This window comes from Triturus cristatus, chromosome 3_2 (genome assembly GCF_964204655.1).
Source record: "Triturus cristatus chromosome 3_2, aTriCri1.1, whole genome shotgun sequence".
Lineage (NCBI taxonomy): Eukaryota > Metazoa > Chordata > Amphibia > Caudata > Salamandridae > Triturus > Triturus cristatus.
The window spans coordinates 1,120,675,046-1,120,694,367 of NC_140584.1; the positions used below are offsets into that span (position 1 = coordinate 1,120,675,046).

The 19,322-nt window shown below is 43.8% G+C and overlaps 1 protein-coding gene across 2 annotated transcripts in view; it reads right to left on the reverse strand.

Moving 5' to 3' along the window:
- LOC146859223 (uncharacterized) overlaps positions 1 to 19,322 on the reverse strand; it is a 121,927-nt gene that overhangs the window by 97,577 nt on the left and 5,028 nt on the right. For both annotated transcript variants that reach the window (XM_085649913.1, XM_085649912.1), the window contains exon 2: positions 18,218 to 18,238. In XM_085649913.1, the coding sequence (XP_085506039.1) occupies positions 18,218 to 18,238 (21 nt within the window). The remainder of the gene's footprint in view (positions 1 to 18,217; positions 18,239 to 19,322) is intronic.

Genomic DNA, 19,322 nt, shown 5'->3' on the forward strand with positions numbered 1-19,322 from the left:
GCGATTTTCTGCATGGTTGCGGGTCGCCAACTTACCCATGTGGCTGCTTGCGGGCGCGGCCATCTTGTTTTGAGTTGTTCTCGCGGTGCATGATCGCGAGAAGAAAGACGTGATCGCGCGACGCATGACGTCACTGCGGGCGCGAACTGTCGCGAGACAGCGCAAATGGCTAAAAACAATACAACATCTCATGGAGAACGCGACCGGATCAAGAAAACTTGTCGGCGAACGCAGGGATTCAGGTAAGGCGATCGCGCGCGCGCGAGAATGTATCATTTTACAGCGCGAGCAAGAAACAAATTATCGCCAAGCTGCGGAAACCGGAATTTTTGACATTTTCGCGCTCTCCGCGGAACGCAAAAATGTCAAATTATCGCAATTTCCGCGAACGGAACGAAATTTTTGCCCAGGCCTATAAATTTCTAGGGGTGGGCGGAATTCGCGTAATCGCGTTACGCAAATCTCCGCGAAACGGTAAAAAATCTCCGCGAACACGCAGAAATTCCGCGAACACGCGGAATTGCTTGTTCGTGATACTTTTTTCCTGTTCGCGATCGCTGGTGAAATATCTCGCGAACACGCATATTGAGAACGCGAACAACCAAAAAATGTTGCGAAGTCGCGGAATGCAGCTTTTTGGCCAATTTCGCGTTCTCCGCGGAACGCGAAATTACCCAAATTCCGCAAATTCCGCGAACGGAACGGAATTTACCGCCCAGGCCTATAAATTTCCCATTACCGACGGGTTTTTAGCCCTTTGCGATGTAGGAGGCTGGATTTAAGGATTCAGTAATTTACCAAATCGGTATTTTAAGGAATCGGTAAAATACCGAATCCTTAAATCCTATGTAGGGAGCACTCAAGTGAGTGCATTTTTGGTTTAAGGATTCGTTATTTACCACCAACTACAATTTGGTGGTAAATACCGAATACCTTTTAAAAAGCAATTTTGTGCTTTTTTAAAAGTGCCATGTGGCAGACATACATGCCCTTAGGGCATGTATGTGTGCAACATGTGCACACATGCACGATTCAGGGGTGCAACAGGGTGTCAATGTGACACCCTGCCACCCTTGAATATGCTCCCCCTATTACCGATTCGGTATTTACAATTATTCCTCTTAAAGAATGAATGACCAACCCCAGCTTTAAAATGTACGGTCTAATTGGCGAAAAAGGTCTCTTTTTTGCGGTCCCCAGGATTTGTTAGACCAGGTCTAGCAGGCGACGTTTCTCGTATTTCAGCCCAAATTAACCCAAATTAATTCATCATTGTCAAAAATCAGGAAGAGTATGACAACTTGGCTATTTCCCAAGCCGAGCCACCTCTGCATTCAGAGACCCTTGAGTGATAGTGCGCATTAATATTAAGGTGTGGGGAGTCATCTTGTGTCATACGCAATCAACCATTTCATACAAATACAAAACAGGGTTGATGCACACGCTATAAGATAAATGAATATTTCAATAAATCAGATGCAGCGAAAAGCTTCAGTTCTTCTTAGTTTATTACCGAAATTCTTCCACTCCCCAACGCGTTTCGTCATTTGGAGGGGATTAACCCATACGACTTCCTCAGGGCTGGAAGTAACACAATAACAAATGTACATTTTTTATAGAGGGATCAAGATATTTTAGTGATCGAAGCCACAGGCACACAGCTACATTTACACATATGCAAATATAGGGTGGCTATAGTGCCGATCGCATGGTCTAGAGACCATTTAACTATAGCGCATAAAGTCTCTGCCCGGATTTCTTTTGACGAGCCGATTAATAAGGCACTATTGTCGCGTTAGTGAATTTTATTTTGTTCTTTGCGGTCACACCACTAGCTTTACTTACTTTTCAACCATTTAACTATGGCGCCCTAAGTATTTGCTCAGATACCGCTACATGTTCAAACATGGCGCCTTTTTCAATTTTGTTGCTAGTCACCTTTTCTATCACTAATTTTTGTTATATGACTACGGAAGTGGCCGGCAGCAGCGCCTGGTTCCTGTACTCGGGATCGCAGAAGCCGCATTTTAGGTAAGCGGGATGGCGTTTGGCGCGAGCGTTTTCTCTTAGGTGTGCACAGCAATGGATTACAACGGTGCTAATCTAAGACTCTTTATCTTTAGGTCACTTACTATGTTGAGTGGACGACTCTTATTAAGGATTTGCTGGTAATCGGATATTTTGTTACTAATATTGTGGATATTGATTAGGGTAAGTCTGAAAGAACTTTTTTGTAGCCTATGATTAGGTGCGTTTGCGTTATCTTAGTGTTACAAAATTCTATATATTATTGTTTCAGGTGCTCTTTACTTTGGCCTTTTACTTGGATGGCCACCTTATGATTGGGCTGCATCTCGGTTGTGGTATTGGAACATGTGATTATTATCCAGTCTCAACAGGTATTTACTTGACCTCATGAGTACCATGATTGATCGTGCCTCATGTGTGACGCAACGACTAATATTGGGTTATTTGCATTATTGTAGGTTTGCAGTTCTTCGAATAATTAAGGTACAGATAATTCTTTTATAATTATTTGCAGCATGAGACTCACACGGGTTGGTGAGTAGTTTCCTTAGAGGTATTTTTTCGCTGACACCACAGCTGATTTGTGTTCCTCATAATTATTATTTTGTTTAGGATTTATGTCTCACACTGATGTTTCAACATTATGTATTCATTGTGACTCATACTTTTGCCTGTTGTTGAACCGTTTATCTTTTTGCTCCGAGTTTTCTGTGTGTCTTTTGCTGCCATCGTTCTATACATTTGTTATTTGTGTTACTTCCAGCCCTGAGGAAGTCGTATGGGTTAATCCCCTCCAAATGACGAAACACGTTGGGGAGTGGAAGAATTTAGTTAATAAACTAAGAAGAACTGAAGCTTTTCGCTGCATCTGATTTATTGAAATATTCATTTATCTTATAGCGTGTGCATCAACCCTGTTTTGCATTTCTATCAATCTTGTATTGAGCTCTGTGGGATCTTGGGTGTTGTTCCCATTGTTGTTTGCACCGCTGTGATATTGGTTCTTACATGTCTGATACTGTGTAATATTGTTGGTAGCACCACATTGCCTTTCACACCCTGAGATTTGTTTGCATTTCATACAAATAGTAGAAATTACATTCATTCATCTATTTATGATCAAAATGATCACAATGATCAAATAACATCAAAATAAAAATAAATATCCAACTCCATCAGAAACATTAGGCAATATAACTCAGAGGTTCATAGGTCATAGAAATGGACATCCAACTGAGGTTTCACAGTAAAATCACCGCTTCTTCAGGCATGGATGCATATTCCAATCACAGAATAATTTTTCAACATAAATCCAATTTTTTTTATAGTTCACTCTGCTGAGCAGGATGGACGGCGATGGTCACAAGACAACAGAGTAAAAGGTATTCATTCAAACTCATGACCTCCTCACATGTCTCTGAAAGCTTCATTAAAGACCGCTTCAGTTCAAAGATCCGCAATCAAATCCATTGAACATAATGACTATTCCAAGTTCATCATCCTTAGTTCTGATTTCTGGTGATCACACCGCAAGACCAGAAATGTCAGCAACTTCAACTGAGCTTCCTCTCCAGTCATTGTGCCCAAGGACCCTTGAGTTACAGTGCTCATTAGAAGTGATAGTCAGCATAACATAACAGAACAGAACATAACAGAGCATAGCATAACATAACATAGCATAGCATAGCATAGCAGAGCATAGCATTAAATAGTTAATACATTTATAATTTATGTCATTGAACCTAATAATATACTCCAGTGTGAACAGTCAGGCTTTAGGGAGACCCAAGGCAGGGGACAATGTTAATTTTCCTTCTGAATCCGCTAAGATAGATTCAGGATGCGGGTGGTGTGGCTGCCCGTGCCCTGTTAGACCTCTTGCCTGCTTTTGATAGGGTCTCTTTCAGCATGTTATCCATACAGCTCCATGAAGCAGGTATCACTAGTAAAATCCATGGTTGCTAATATCTTATAATCAAGGTCTGAGTCAGGTGGTTTCAAATCCATATTTTGCATTGCATTTGAAGGCCATCACATAGGGTTCATCTTTGAGCCCCACCCTGTTAAACATTTATGTGGCTCCACCTATGAAGCTTGATAAATCATTAGTTTAGAATCATTGTCATACGTGATGATATTCAAATTGTTCTTAGGCTAGATTGCACCCACATACAGAGCCACACACATAGAGCAACCCACACACAAATAGAGCCACCCACAGAGCCACTTACACACACACACACGCTGTAGCCCACTGACCTATTTACATTATGTGCACTTTGTGATCTGCATGGTACATGTTCTTTGCTGCAGGCACATTAACCCTATGTGCTACCTTTCCAGGAGTCAAAACTTCCACTAGACAAAACTCCGATCTTTCTCTAGGAAGAACATTAAACAATAGAGTCATCATGACATTTTTATTTTTGCCGAAAATTGCTGGAGGCCAGGAAGGAGGCAGCAAGCGCTTTTACAACCTTAATTTACTTGGTAACATAATGACTCCACCCAAAGTCAGCGCCCGGTCACACCGGTTGCACTGCCCTAGAGCTGGCCCTTCTCAAGGGTCCTGTGACCTCAGTGACAGAGTCCCTGTTGTTCTTGGCTCTGCTGCTTCATAGGCCTGCTAGCAAGATTGGAGGTGAACTTCAGTATGGCTTGTGGTGGACAAACCTTGAATGTTAACCCAGACTTGCCAGTGCTAGGGTCCACCTGCTGTTGCTAAGACACCAGCGCTTCTAAGGTCTTGCGAAGCCTTCTAAGGCCTAGCATGCGATTGTGCTCTCTCAGGAGAGTCGTCTGGTGGACTGGTAATTAAGGCTGAACCTGGTTCCCCAGTTCCAAATTTAGCAGCTCTGCCACATCGTCTCCCCCACTGAACACCATATTGTCCCACTGAGAAAAACTCACACTGCCTTCAACTAAAACCCAATTGCTACCTGGATGAGGCAATAGACAAGAGCAATATGCGGCCTACAAAAAAAAGTAACATCATCCTGGAAAAAGCAAACACTCATAATGGAATGCAAAATTTAGCAAACCATGTGAAATGCAAGCAGGAACAACATTGTTACCTTAACGCTTTTACACTCACTATTCAATAATCAGTGAGTGCTTTTGCCTGAAAGGGGCCTTGAATGGTCCCATTTCAATGTCCATTGCTGATATCCTTACAAAACATTAGCAGTGTAGTAAAAAGACCACATCCCTGGACACAGAGCCGCAGTACACATTTTGATCACCAATCCACACTTTGCAGTACCTCCAGGATTGGTACACTAGTTGCAAGCCCCGGGAAAAGAAAGACAAGAAAAGAAAAATAGCGCTTCACTGACAAACTCTGTAAAAGTGGCGCTAATGTGTTTGGGTGTGAATAAAATCAATCTGGCCAGTTTGCTACCACTGTCTTACTTTATTTGGTTATTTTTTATATTTTTAACCTTTTATTCCAGATGCTGCACCTTAGAATTAAAATATGACGGGGCCGATTCACAGAACTAACTTAAGACAAAATCCTAAACTTACTACTTTTGGTATTCACAGAAGTTAGGATTTTGTCTTAAGTTTGTCTTAAGACAAACTTAAGACAGACTTAAGACAGACTTAAGACAAACTTAAGACAGACTTAAGACAAACTTAAGACAGACTTAAGCCAGACTTAAGACAGACTTAAGACAGACTTAAGTTAGGATGTTGTCTTAAGTTTGTCTTAAGTCTGTCTTAAGTCTGTCTTAAGTTTGTCTTAAGTTTGTCTTAAGTCTGTCTTAAGTCTGTCTTAAGTTTGTCTTAAGACAAACTTAAGACAAAATCCTAACTTCTGTGAATACCAAAAGTAGTAAGTTTAGGATTTTGTCTTAAGTTAGTTCAGTGAATCAGTCCCGACATTTCCAGCAAAAATGATTTTCCTTTTTGGATCCATTTCACAGTGGAGGAAATAAAAGAAAGTAGAGGAAAGAGAGTGAGAACCTAATCTTGAAGTCAAGGTTCAGTAAGAGAAGAACTGCTAGACAGAAAGAGAAGGAAGAATGAAAGAGTGGGGGGGGGCAGCTGAAGCATTTATTTATTTTTATTTAATGCAATTTTATATAGCGCGAACATTACCCAAAGGTGTCAGAGCACTTTAAAAAAGAACCAGTCGCGTTACATAAGGACTTTGGATTACATGAGTTACATAAGAGATACAAACAGAAAAAAATTGCAAATGTACAAGTTGTAAAGTCACTCAAGGCATGTTAGGGTCAGGCAGGCAGTAAGGCAGGTATACATTGGCCGAAATCAGTGGTTAGCAGTTAAAAATCAGAACCAATTAAGCCTATTTAATAGCAGATCGTGGTGATCTTTAGTTTTAGCTGAAGTGACTGGCTTTTCCGCGTACGGCTGCACCTCTTAATAGTGTTTCAGAGCCTTGACGAGACCACGAAGCGTTCGGATTACAATTAGCATCATTTTTGCAAACTATTCATGTGTTCCTTCTGTCCGTTTGCCGCTGCACACCTGTTTCCATGGAAACACCCTGTGATACAAGCTGGGCATCGTGGACCCAGGTGCAAAACAGAGCGCTTCATGCACACGGCCTTGAGCGAAGTCTCAATTCTTTCTCCAGAGTATTCGGCTTAAACAGTTCAAGCCAAATGTTTAACCCAAATTGTAAGCGTTTAAGGGTTTTCCCTAAAAAATGTGTACATTCACTCAAAGCCAACAGAAGGCGCAACTTTCAGAATGTGAAGTTTCTTTTAAATTGACACCAAGACTGCCCGAGACACGCGAGGGGAGCAGTGTGAAGCACGTTTTTAGTCTACAGAAAACCATACCTACTTTCGCTGCGTTTCCTGCTGCTGTCTGAAGGCGCAGTGCCAGGCAACGCAGAAGTAAATCAACAAAATGAATGCGGCCTCTCCTGCCTGATCCGGCCCGTAATTTGGGCAATGAAGGCAGGCCTTGGGTGTGTAGAGAGGATGCAGCTTTCTAGGTAGGCAGTTGGGGCGAGTGAGCAGCGAGGCGGCCACCCCCGTACCCTCTCCATCTTGTTAGTGTGCGGTCGAAGCAGCAGGCCTGGGGTCTTCTCACTTCAGCATTGTCGCACAGAGCACCACAGGCACTAAAGCCAGCCCTGTGTGCGTCGAAGGCGCTGTACAAAACACTGCTGGGGCAGCTGAAGTGGCAGAGCAGAAGCGGACACTGTATTTTTCTTCTAGTAAGAAGGAAAAGACAGAGTCCTGTTACTTCTCTGCCGCCCGTGAACCATGTGAAATGCAAGCAGGAACAACATTGTTACCTTAACGCTTTTACTCACAGGACTTGAAACGCCGATCCAGCAGCAAGGAAGAGGCGGCCCCACGTCCCGCTCCGACCGCGCACAAATGGACGAATCTTCCGACGCTAAAAAAAAAAAAAAACACGCCCACCACGTGTAAAAGGGGCGGAAAGGGGCGGGGCTTCAAAAAAGCGAAAAAAGTGAAAAAACACGCCCCGAATCGGAAAAAGACGGGGCTTGTTTGGAGAGACAAAGCTCTTCTCCAATGGCTGACCAGCATTTAAGAGGCAAGCCAATGGAGAAGAGGGAAGAAGAGGGGCGGGTTAAAACCCCACTTCTGAAAACATCAAATCTCGTGAGCGAGACTGCGCAAGCGCAGCCTTCGCTAGCCGAGACCTAAAAATATGTGCAGTCGGGGTGTGATCTTTGACAGGAGGTTAGAGAGTTCTGCCCCAGTAGCTAATCTGTCAAAGGCTTGTTATTTACATCTAAAATGCCTATGGAGGATTCTTCAAAGGTTATCAGTAGACTACAGCTTCCTAGTAATGCACTCCATAAATGTTTCATGGTTGGTTACTGTATTGAGACATATCTAGCCGTGCCCAGGTATAAGTTAGAGCAGTTACAATTAGTCAAACATTTAGCCACAAGAATTTTGTTCGTCCTTCCTAGATCATCTGCTGTGATCACTTTATACTGCTAAACAAATCTATCTGTTGAGAAGACAGTTTCATTTAAAACCTTGTGCATTTTACATAAGGTGGTGTATGTCAAATGTCCTGAATTTTAAGAAGGACTATTATCCAGCATATGCCAATGTGCAATCTCTAAACTGCCACCTTATGACTTTTAGAGTTTCCAAAAAAGATTAAAATCAGATGTGGTGGCCTCATCTTTTGCTGCTCTAAAAATATTCAATTCACTTCCTCCATCATTCCAGTTGACAGAAGACTATCTTTACAAAAAGAGTTAAATATATCATTATTTGACTACTAATTTGCTACTATGAACATGCTTTCTGTCAGTGCCAGGATGCCTGTGAGGGTAGCAGAGCGCTTTAGAAAACAACTATTTTGAAAAGAATAGAATAATACTGCTCTGATGCCTGTCGAGGTGTCACAACTTAATCCATATATGATGTAAGGAATCATTAGTCAGCTGGAGGTCTAGAAGTAGGAGTGCTACTATGAGATCTACTGTGCATTTTACTGACTGATTCACACATACTTGCCATGAAGATAAGCGATATATACCCATTGGCATTTTATGTAGATCCTGATCCAAGGTTTGAGTGGCTGAGGTGGCACTTTGAACAAGCAGACATTCTGCAACAATGCTCTTCAGTGGTGAATGGAAGCAGAGGTGATATCTGAATAGAGAGGGAAAGTAGATACTGGCAATAGTGTGGTCTCTTTGGGTAGCTTAATATTCCACGCTCAATCTATGCATGTGTCAGCAAGAAGTTCTGTTTCCTCTACAGGGTCTGGCAGGCATCCCCAAGGGATGCTCTCTCCCCTCTGGTTTGAGAGCCACAACTACCCTCTAATCTGTGTATACAATTTAATATAGCTTCACCACCAATTGAATAAACGATTGAAGAAGCCTCACTTTTAATATCTGTCTTACATAAAAAATATATGCACACCCTATGCAGGAAGACACATCACATCTGTGCCAGGGAGAGCATGAGAGTAGTTACATCATGCAGCATTGATTGTTGCTGATGATGTTGGTGACTCAGATATCATCACAAGCATGGCTTAAGCCTAATGAGGAATAACTTGTTGAGAACCAGAGCCACCTAAGTTGTATAAATCTACCCATACTTAGATTGGATCCAAACAATTTTTTTGAGGTCCACCACCCAAGAAGATAATGTATGAGTGGTGCCCTTGTTCTTACCCAGAGGCACCCACACACAAGTTTTGAGGCTCTTCCCTCAATGCAGAAAAACATGAAAACCTGTCAAAGACTTCTACCAGTGTGGCACACTGACACACTCTCAACATCTTGTGATTCCTGTGATTCCCTTCCACTTTGCACAGCCGCTTTTTAGCTGACTCTCGGCGGCTGTGGGCGCCATCTTTCGTGAGGCTGGGGGAGCGCTCTAGTCGCGCCGTGCTCCCGCCCTCCTGGAATATTTAATAGGGCCCTCCAGTGAGCTCGGTGCCTAAACGGAGCTCTCCCTAGTGAGCGGGACTGGGGCTGCGAGCTGCGTGTAAAACAGAACGTGGTGATAATCTTTATTTTGGCAACAATTTTGAACCCATCTTGGAACGCTTTTTACTTGTTGTGTTTTTATTCTTGGGGGCTTTTTAATAGCGTTAAGGGGAATTTTAAATCAGGCACACTGACACACTCTCACCATCTTGTGATTCCTGTGATTCCCTTCCACTTTGCACAGCCGCTTATTAGCTGACTCTCGGTGGCTGTGGGCGCCAACTTTCGTGAGGCTGGGGGAGCGCTCTAGTCGCGCCGTCCTCCCACCCTCCTTTCTTCCTATATAATGTGCAGACCTGCCAGACGGTGCAGCGGGCTGGCGCAGCGGGCGCGCCGGATGCGCGCCGAAGCCGCGCCTAAGCCAAGCCCGTCTGCGCCCGTCCGCGCCAGGATCGCGCCGGTTGCAGGACACGCCAGATTACAACCATCTACCATCAGGTATACTAACAGGGAATTATTAGCATTGCGTTTTAAGACAGGTGTTTCGTGTAAGGGTTGTCCCCCCACTGATTCTCTCTGGGGCCCCTTCTCATGCCTACATTGCAATTGGTCCCTTCCCGGGTCATCCCCTGAATTGCCTAAAAGTTCTGCTCCTTCTATTCACGGCAGTAATAGCTTCAAGGGAGGCCTCATCAATGCCCGTTCCCTGTGTAGTCATAGCCAAGACATCCACGATTTAATAATAGGTCATGATCTCGATGCCCTTTTTATTACAGAAACTTGGCTCAACGACTCTTCCAATCCCGATCTGGTCATTGCCCTTCCTCCGGATTTCACTATCTTCAGGCAAGACAGACCAATCGGACGGGGAGGGGGGGTTGCATTCCTTGTTAAAAAATCCTTTTTCTGTCATACATTTGATCTGGGCCCTCTCAGGGGAGGTGAGAGCATCGGTTTCTCGATCAAACTTGATGCCTCTACCTCCTTTACAGGAGCCCTAATCTACCGCCCCCCAGGCAATGCCACCCCCTTCCTGGACTCCCTAGATGAAGTTCTCGGGTCACTCATATTACGCTACCCCCATTTCACTTTACTAGGAGACATGAACTTGCATCTGGAATCGCGTGTCGACCCTCATGCTACTTGCTTCCAGCATACCCTGAACATCTTTGGACTGACCCAACTAGTAACTTCATCCACCCACTTAGCTGGCCACACTCTCGACAGCATCTGTTCCAACCTAAGTTCTATGACTACGTCCCCCCCATTCCGCAAATCTGGACTGACCATAGTTTCATTCCCTTTGTCATTAAGAAACAAGCTCTTGTCTCCTTAATAACCAAGCGCCCTCAACCCTTCGCCTCGCTCAATTGGAGAAAGGTGATTGACCGTATTAGGCCCGATACCCAACCACTGGCCACGGCCCCTAAACTGACGGGAGATGTTTCGGTCGATTCTCGCAATTTCCACGTCTGGATGGATCAGATCATCTCAGATAATTCTGACCCTAAAGGCGATCGCATGAACTGCCTTAAAAGGAAGTCTAGTGCCCCTTGGTATACCCAGGCCCTAACTGAGAGCCATCTACTTTGTAGAATAAAAGAAAGGAAATGGAGGAAAACATACGACGTGGCCTCAAGAGCCCTTTATGTTCAACAGAGGAAATTATACCTCTCTAGCATAAAGGATGCCAAAAAGGCGTACTACACAAAAGCTATTAACGATGCCCATCAGAAGCAAAAAACCGTCTTCTCCATAGTCCAATCCTTTACTCACCCCAAAGCTCTCCAGCCCAAAATCCCGCCTTCCGAAACTTTGTGTAACCAAATTGCAGATTTCTTTGAGGAAAAAATTGCAAAAATCCAAAAGGACTTTCCACCTCCTCTGATTTCCTCTATTCTGCGTCCCCCAAAACAAACAGTTGACAACCACCATTCCCTTCGCAATTTCAAACCTGTCTCCCTCCAACAGACCCGTAAGGCGATTTTGGCCTGCAAATCAGGAGCACCAACCGACTCCTGTCCTCCTCGCATCCTGCATCACCTAATCGAGGTGGTCAACCCTACCATCAACACCATCATAAACGCATCCTTAGAATCAGGGATAGTGCCTAATGAATGGAAAAAGGCCATCGTGAAACCATTGATGAAAAAGCAGAATAAATCTCCAACGGACCTTACGAATATGCGCCCTATCTCACTTCTGCCTGTTCTAGGAAAGATCACTGAACAGATTGTGCACTGGGAATTAAAAGCTTTCGTGGAAAACCATAACATTCTTCACCCCCAGCAATCTGGGTTTCGCCCTAGCCACTCCACCGAAACGGCCTTGATAGAACTCTCTGATTCCATCAAGTTCCTGCAGGATGAAGGAAGGCAAGCCGTCCTCATCCTGCTCGACCTTACAGCAGCATTCGATACTATCTCTCATGTCATCTTGATTGACAGGATGCGAGAGATCGGTGTGACAGACACAGCCTTAGCATGGATAAAATCCTTTTTGTCCAATAGGTCCCAATCTATATCTTTGGGCCCTCACCTATCCAGTGATAAAACCATTACATCGGGAGTACCGCAGGGGTCCATATTAAGCCCACTCCTTTTCAACATATATATGGCACCCCTTCTCACTGTGATAGAATCTCATGGGATCCTCGTTACATCATATGCCGACGACACCCAACTTGTCGTCTCTATTGACAAAAACCACTCGGGTGCAGAGCCCCGGTTTCAGAATTGTCTCACGGAGGTATTTCAGTGGTTGAATAAAAACCACTGGAGGTGCAACAGTGGTAAAACTGAAATTTTACCATTGGGCCAGGACCTACTCTTTTGCCCGAAGGATTGGTGGCCCAAAGACTCAGAGGCCCCACCTAGTGCAGTGTCTGCTGCGCGCAATCTGGGTGGGCAATTTGATGTAACTCTATCCTTTGACGATCATGTCAGGATTACGGCCGGGTGCTGTTTCGGTCTTATTAAATCCTTAAAGAAGTTCTTTGACTTCCTCCCCATTGCCTCCAGGAAAACTGTCGTGGTAGCACTGATACTTTCCCGACTCGATTACTTTAATGGGTTGATGGCAGGAGTGAAAAAGTCCACCTTGAAGAAGTTGCAAAGTGTACAGCACGCGGCGGCAAGACTGGTGCTAAAACTGCCCAGGAGGTCCTCAGCCTCAACTGCATTAAATTCCCTTCATTGGCTGCCACTGCACAAGAGAATCCTTTTTAAACTTTTACTTACAGTTTTCAAATCTTTGAAAAATCTAGGTCCTAAATACCTCGTCAAACGTTTTATTCATTATAATCCCGCACGATGCTTGCGATCTTCAGGCGCTAACCTCACCAGGATTCCGAGATACAAATACCAAACCAGGGGTGGAAGAACCTTTACAGTCCTAGCAGCTAGGGCCTGGAACAAACTGCCCTTAAGCCTCAGACTGACCGAGACCGAGCACCTCTTTAGGAAACAACTGAAGACCTGGGTTTACCAGCAATCTGATATCTCTGTGCTGGCAGCAATCTAGATTTTTCATCATCTGATCCCTATACGCACACTCAGCGCCATGATGCTCCCTTCGGAGCGAAAGTTTGCGCTTTACAAATATCCAAAAATACAAATACAAATACAAAAGAGATTTACAAATAATTGCTTATGATTCCTCCTTTATGAGACTCCCATTGATGTTTTCCAGCTCCACTCCAGATGCCCCTATATACAATTGTTCAGGCTGACTTGCCTTGCTGACAGCATCCTGAGAAATGTTATCTGCTCCTACTCAGATGATCACGTGAACAGGTTTTCAGACTTTCTCCCTAAGGAGAGCTGTGAAATACCACAGGAGCAACCAACTCAATTCCTGTCTCTTTCCACATCAGAAATGCATGAATGAGCAGATCGAAGTACCCGCCTCATGCTCGGAATCTAGCTTTGATAATGTCACCGGGGTAAGCAGATCGCTGAGTGAGCAGGTAGAGATGATAAGCAGCCACCAATAGACACAAGGGACAGGGACCTATGCCATAATCCTGCACCTCCTCCACATCACATAAGCCTCCCTGAGTTTTTTCCTCTTTGCAGCTTGCTGTACAAAAAGTATGCTGGCTAAAGTGCAAACGCCCTTGTGCTTTGGTGCAAGGGCGCCTTCATCTTTTGGGCATGGCAGCCACATTTGTGCCACCGCAGGGAGAAAAAAGAATTGAGGCACTTCTAAGCAGATGACAGTCTTATCATCTGCAGCATTTGCTGAATGTCTTTCCTCTTCAGAACTCACATCACGGATGCCTTGTCCCACCTTTTTCTTCCCATGTGTGCCTCTGAAGGGGTGTGTGGGGAAATGCCTAATCAGATGCATTAGGACGACACTCGCATCAAGCATGACAAAACATGACAAGGGCATTCGTGTGATTGCTGTAGTGATCTATAAGTAATCTGCAACTCACAGGTTTGAATACTCCTTAAATAGCTTGCCATTTTAATACAGATGATGCAAAGAGTTGAATGGAATCTGCCAATCGCAGCTTCTATTCCAAGTACAGCTGTCCAATGTGACAGGTGTCTTGCCGGGGACGGTGCCAGACCTCAGGGTCAGAGTAGCACAGTGCTGCACCATACCTATGAGGTATAACATCTCAGGTCATCCATCCAATACTAGATCTTGACAGCACCAAAGATCTCCTCCGCCTCACATAATCAGCCCCATGAAGATGTGGCCCTCTGAAGTGCTGGGGCACATCAGACAGCTCAACCCTGCCAGCTGGAGAGAGCTCCATGAAGAATGCATGATTAAACAACTACCACTTAAATAACGAATGCCTAAGCCACAAAGGCTACTCAACGATCAAAGCCAAACAACTATGTACTGAAACACGACTTAGTGAACCTCGAAAATTAATCTGTTGATATATACTCCGAATCTACCACTACGTTCAAAACAACGCATGTTTGAAACACTATCCTTAAAAAAGTAAATAAATTAAACAACACTTCTAACAAAAACAATTTTTAATAAAGAATCTTGTGTCTCCACTGTTCCAGGTACTCACGCTGAAGCAATGTATTGCTACAAATCAGCCCTTTACAAAGAAAACTCAGTAATGCTTTTGCCGCGACTATTACTAATTGTGTTACCTCTTTCCGAAAATCCTTATCTTGGAAATTGGGTCATCGCTTCCGCTGGTCACTAATTGATATTTGTTAATTGCGTGCTGTCCAAATAAGTGTGTGCATTTTAACCGTACCGTGTCAAGTTACATCTAGCCACTAGATGTCAGTATTGCCAAAATTACTGTGCCAGTGCTGTTCATTTGCTGCCAACAAACGTCTGCCTGTAATGAGTCCAGTTTTAGTTTTTGCAGTAGGTAGGAGATTTAAACTCAAGGTCATGAAACTGTACATGCTTTTTAGCCTCCTACCCTTGTCACATACTTTAAATAAATACCGATGGATCACTAATTGTAGTGGTTGCTTTTAAAAAGATGTTTATATTTTAGTTAACATGATTACAAGTTTAATTCTTTAGTTAAACCAATTATACTAATATGATCTGTTGAAACCATTTACCATATTTGTGTACTTATAAATACACATACCTCTGAAAATTCGTTGTAAATGTAGTAGTGGTTAAGGAGGTCGTGGTTCAGGATTCCTTGTTAAGCCCCATCGTTGTTAGAAATTCGCTATTAAGGTTGTTTCCCCTCCATGAAGCCTGCCTAACAGCAAAGCCCAGCCCTGGCAACAAACACTGTAGCAGCGTGAGTTTGTTAGCCAAGTCATGAGCCTGGCCCAAACCCAACAAGCATTGATCAAAGTTAGGGAAAAATTGTAAGCAATTTACATTATAGATAGATAGCTAGATAGATAGCTAGATAGATAGATAGATAGATAGATAGATAGATAGATAGATAGATAGATAGATAGATAGATAGATAGATAGATAGATAGATAGATAGATAGATAGATAGATAGATAGATAGATAGATAGATAGATAGATAGATAGATAGATAGATAGATAGATAGACAAGAAAAACAGATAAACAAGAAAAGCAGTATAACAGTCCTTTGCATGTGTTTTATACCTGGACTGCATTTTAGTTTGGCATAAAACACAGCAGAGGGCAGACTGGACTACTTATGGTGACTCTGAGTATGAGAGTAAAATAGTGTCTCTATTTTAGTTCCTGTGAGGGCGACAAGACTAACATAATAGTGTGTGCCCTTCATGGGTCCCATACAGGGGTGTAACACAGGCCCCCGCAGCCCCAGAGGTGCGGGGGGGGGGGGTCCAAGCTCCAGGGGCCCCCTCAGAAGAACAGTCTTGCTGGAGAGCTCTTGATTGAGCTCGGAGGGGGCCCCTTCACTTTCCTTGCAGGGAGGCCGTCTCAATTTTCCTCACGCCAGTGGTCCCATAAACTATTTTCACTGTATTAAATAGCCCCAATCACAGTGGGGAGGAGAGGAAGATGTTACAAGGGAACAAGTGATATTTTATCTTAAAGGTACAGGCCCTCCAACACTTACTCCCCATGGTTCCATAAAAATACACTGTAAGAATCGCACAAAAATACACCATTCTGCAACTCCACTCTGTGAGTGCGATGCTGGATCGGCCATTTTGCCTCTCTCCTTTTCTGGTGGGCTCCAAGCATAGATCATATTCTTATTATGGCCTTCAACACTGTAGGGCTGGGCTAAACATTTTACCAAGGTTCATTCTCTATCAATCAATCAGTGACTTATAAAGTGCAACTACTCACCCTTGAGGGTCCCAAGGTGCTGGGGGTAGGGGCTGTGTCTTGAAGTCCTTCCGGAATTGCAGCAGGGTTGGCGATTGCCTGAGGTGCAGAGGCAGGGAGTCATAGGTCTTCACAGCGAGGTAGAAGGATTTTCCTCCAGCCGTGGTTTTGCGGATCTGTGGGACAGTGGTCAGGGCCAATAGAGCGGAACGAAGATGTCTGTCGGGGTGTGGAAGAAGAGGTGGTGTTTGCGGTTTGCAGGTCCAGTGATGTGCGGGGCTTTGTAGGCGTGTGTGAGAAGCTTGAGTATGATACTTTTGTTGACAGGTAGCCAGTAAAGGTCTCTCAGGTGGCTGGTGTTGTGGTTCTGGCATGGGATGTTCAGGATGAGTTTGGCAGAGGTGTTCTGGATGGTCTGCAGTTCCTTTTGTAGTTTCTGGGTGTTTCTGGTGCAGAGTGCATTGCAGTAGTCTAGTCTGCTGCTGACGAGTGCATGGCTGACTGAAGCTCTCACAAAAGAAGCGGCGCGTGTGGAGAAAGGAGGACGTGGCAGCGTTGATTTGGAAGTTCATTGAGAGTGAGGAGTCAAGGATAATGCTGAGGTTGCACTTGGCAGCTGTGGGTTCGTCAGTGAGGGAGAAAATCAGCTGGGTGTCATCGGCGTAGGAGACAATGTTGAGTGGGTGGCTCTGACGATGGCTGTAAGCAGAGCCATGTAGATGTTGAAGAGGGTGGGGCTCCGAGAGTATCAGCTCTCAGTTCTATGCCTACAGACACCTGGATAACATGCAGCTATATACTCATTCTTTCCTAAGAGTGTAGAAACCTGTAGGCTCAGCACAGACTGGAAAAAAGCACCACTTCCTCAGTTATCTCATTCATGGTCCCCAGACCGCACACCTACAAGATGCTTTTTTCTTATTCAGTGTCATTCAAACACTTTTTGTGTAAAATCACCCCAACCACAAAGATCAAGCATCATTGAGATACAATTGATTTGTGTTGAAATGTGGTCATACAGCATGACAAATTACATTTTTGTGCTCCGTTGCACTACTTTGTCAAGGGGCATTCCATGGGTGGTACATGGGTCATCCCATGGAACCACCCATGCATTTTACCACCAGGCCCTACATACTCAAAAGAATAGACAGCGCTCTACCCCAAAAGGGAATGCCTCTTAGAGACAGGCATAAGGTCTGTGAAAGGTTTTCATTTCTCAAAACCTTTGCAAATGTACATGTGTTCTGAACCGTTCAGCATACATAAGGAGTAGGATAATGGTTAAACCATATCTAATCATAGTAATTAGTACGGAAAGTTTATTCTTCCTGTAGAAAAGCCTATGCATGACATCACAAACACAGCATTACACTATGGCGCAAGAGTGCGCGCATTGGCACACTGAAACCTAATGTGTGCCACTATGGAATAGAGAAAACAGCTCTATATATTTGTAGATATTATGCTGTTATGATCACTTTCTGTGACGAAACACAGCAACTTTTGTTGCAGCACTGTTTTGAGACAAAAGTTGGGAAGCAACCTTTACAACGCGGTCATTACACCGCGATACCTTTACAGAGTGATGTAAGGACATCGCAATTCTTTACAACTATTTCCATTAGATGGCGCTGAGGTATTGGAAATACGTTTCCATAACCTTCCCTACTGTTGCGCAAACTTTAATAGAAATAGTAAATAATACTATTTGTAAGTCCAGCGCCCCCCTCCCCCAGTGGAAGTCGTTGTAAAGACTTGCGACATAATACATCGCGTACTAACAACGAGTTCATTGTAACAACCGCATTGTAATGGCACGTAATGCGCCATATTCCAAAAGGTAGTAGATCTACCCTGGAGAGTTATAAGTGTTACCACCCCTATAAGGAAAGATAAGGCATAAGGCATTTTCTACAGTCTTTACACTCAGTGTTACAATAGGTTTCACATGTAAAAGTTTTAGAAACAGACTAATGATCTAGAGTAAGCTTTACTTGTTCTCACTGTGTGCCCTCACATAATCCATGCAAGGAGTCCTTACCTCCAACATCTAGTTCTTTTCCTGAAAATAAAAATAAAACATTGCATTAGAAAAATCTGTGAACTCATCAGCAGGGCCAGTACAATGAGTGTTGTGACCCCAGAAAGTAACTGCTTGCCATATCCCCATTTCCTGTTCTGTTGTGACAACCTGGCACTCTCCACCCTTGGAGCTCTTGATGGGCCGACCTTTTTACCAGAAATTCTTCTTTCATCATAATGTAGTACCTGCATTGGATGTGGGTGTGTGTCTTTGAATGCTTTCAATACACTTTCCAGTGATTCATAGGCAGATGTAGCATGCACGGATTACCACCTGTTTTTGTTGTGATTGAGAATGCACTGATTACCACCTCTTTTTGTTGTGACTGAGCACGCACTGATTACCACCTCTTTGTGTTGTGGTGGAGTATGCACTGATGACTACGCTTTGTGTTGTGGTGGATCATGTAGTGATTACCACCTTTTTGTGTTGTGTTGGAGTGTAGGAAGCTGTCTCTTTATTTGATATATCAATACGCTGATATACAATGTAAAGAGTCCAGGGGTTCCCTTATGTGTGAACAGGAGCTTGCTATGCAATCCCAAAGTGCACTATTAGGGTATAGTGTGGTCGAGCAACCCTAGGCTTAACGCAGAGAAGTTCAGGACATTTGTAAATACACACAATGTTTAATATATGACAACACGAGGAGATCCACACCAATTTAAACAAATGGCAAGTACCTTTATAGATGATTTAACATCAGATAAAAATCATTCAGATGAGTACTTTCATAAAGATTATTTCTTTTTACTTTAAAAAGTGGACACTGTGCAACGTTATCCTATGGAAGGAAGAACAAGTTCTGCAAACAGGTACACTACATTGATTTACAGGGCCAACCTCCAGGAGTTAAAGTGAGCAATGGGTAAGGTCCAAGGCAGCACAACCAGTACACCAACAGCGGCACAATGGCAGCCAGGTACAGGGTAAAAATCAGTATTGGGAGCACAATGCATTTCAGTGGGGATCGGTCACTGTAAAAACAAGCTGCAGGCTCTGGCTAGGAAGGAAGGGCTCCCACCCTTCTCCCGATAAAAACGCTATCCCAAGTGTTTACCAA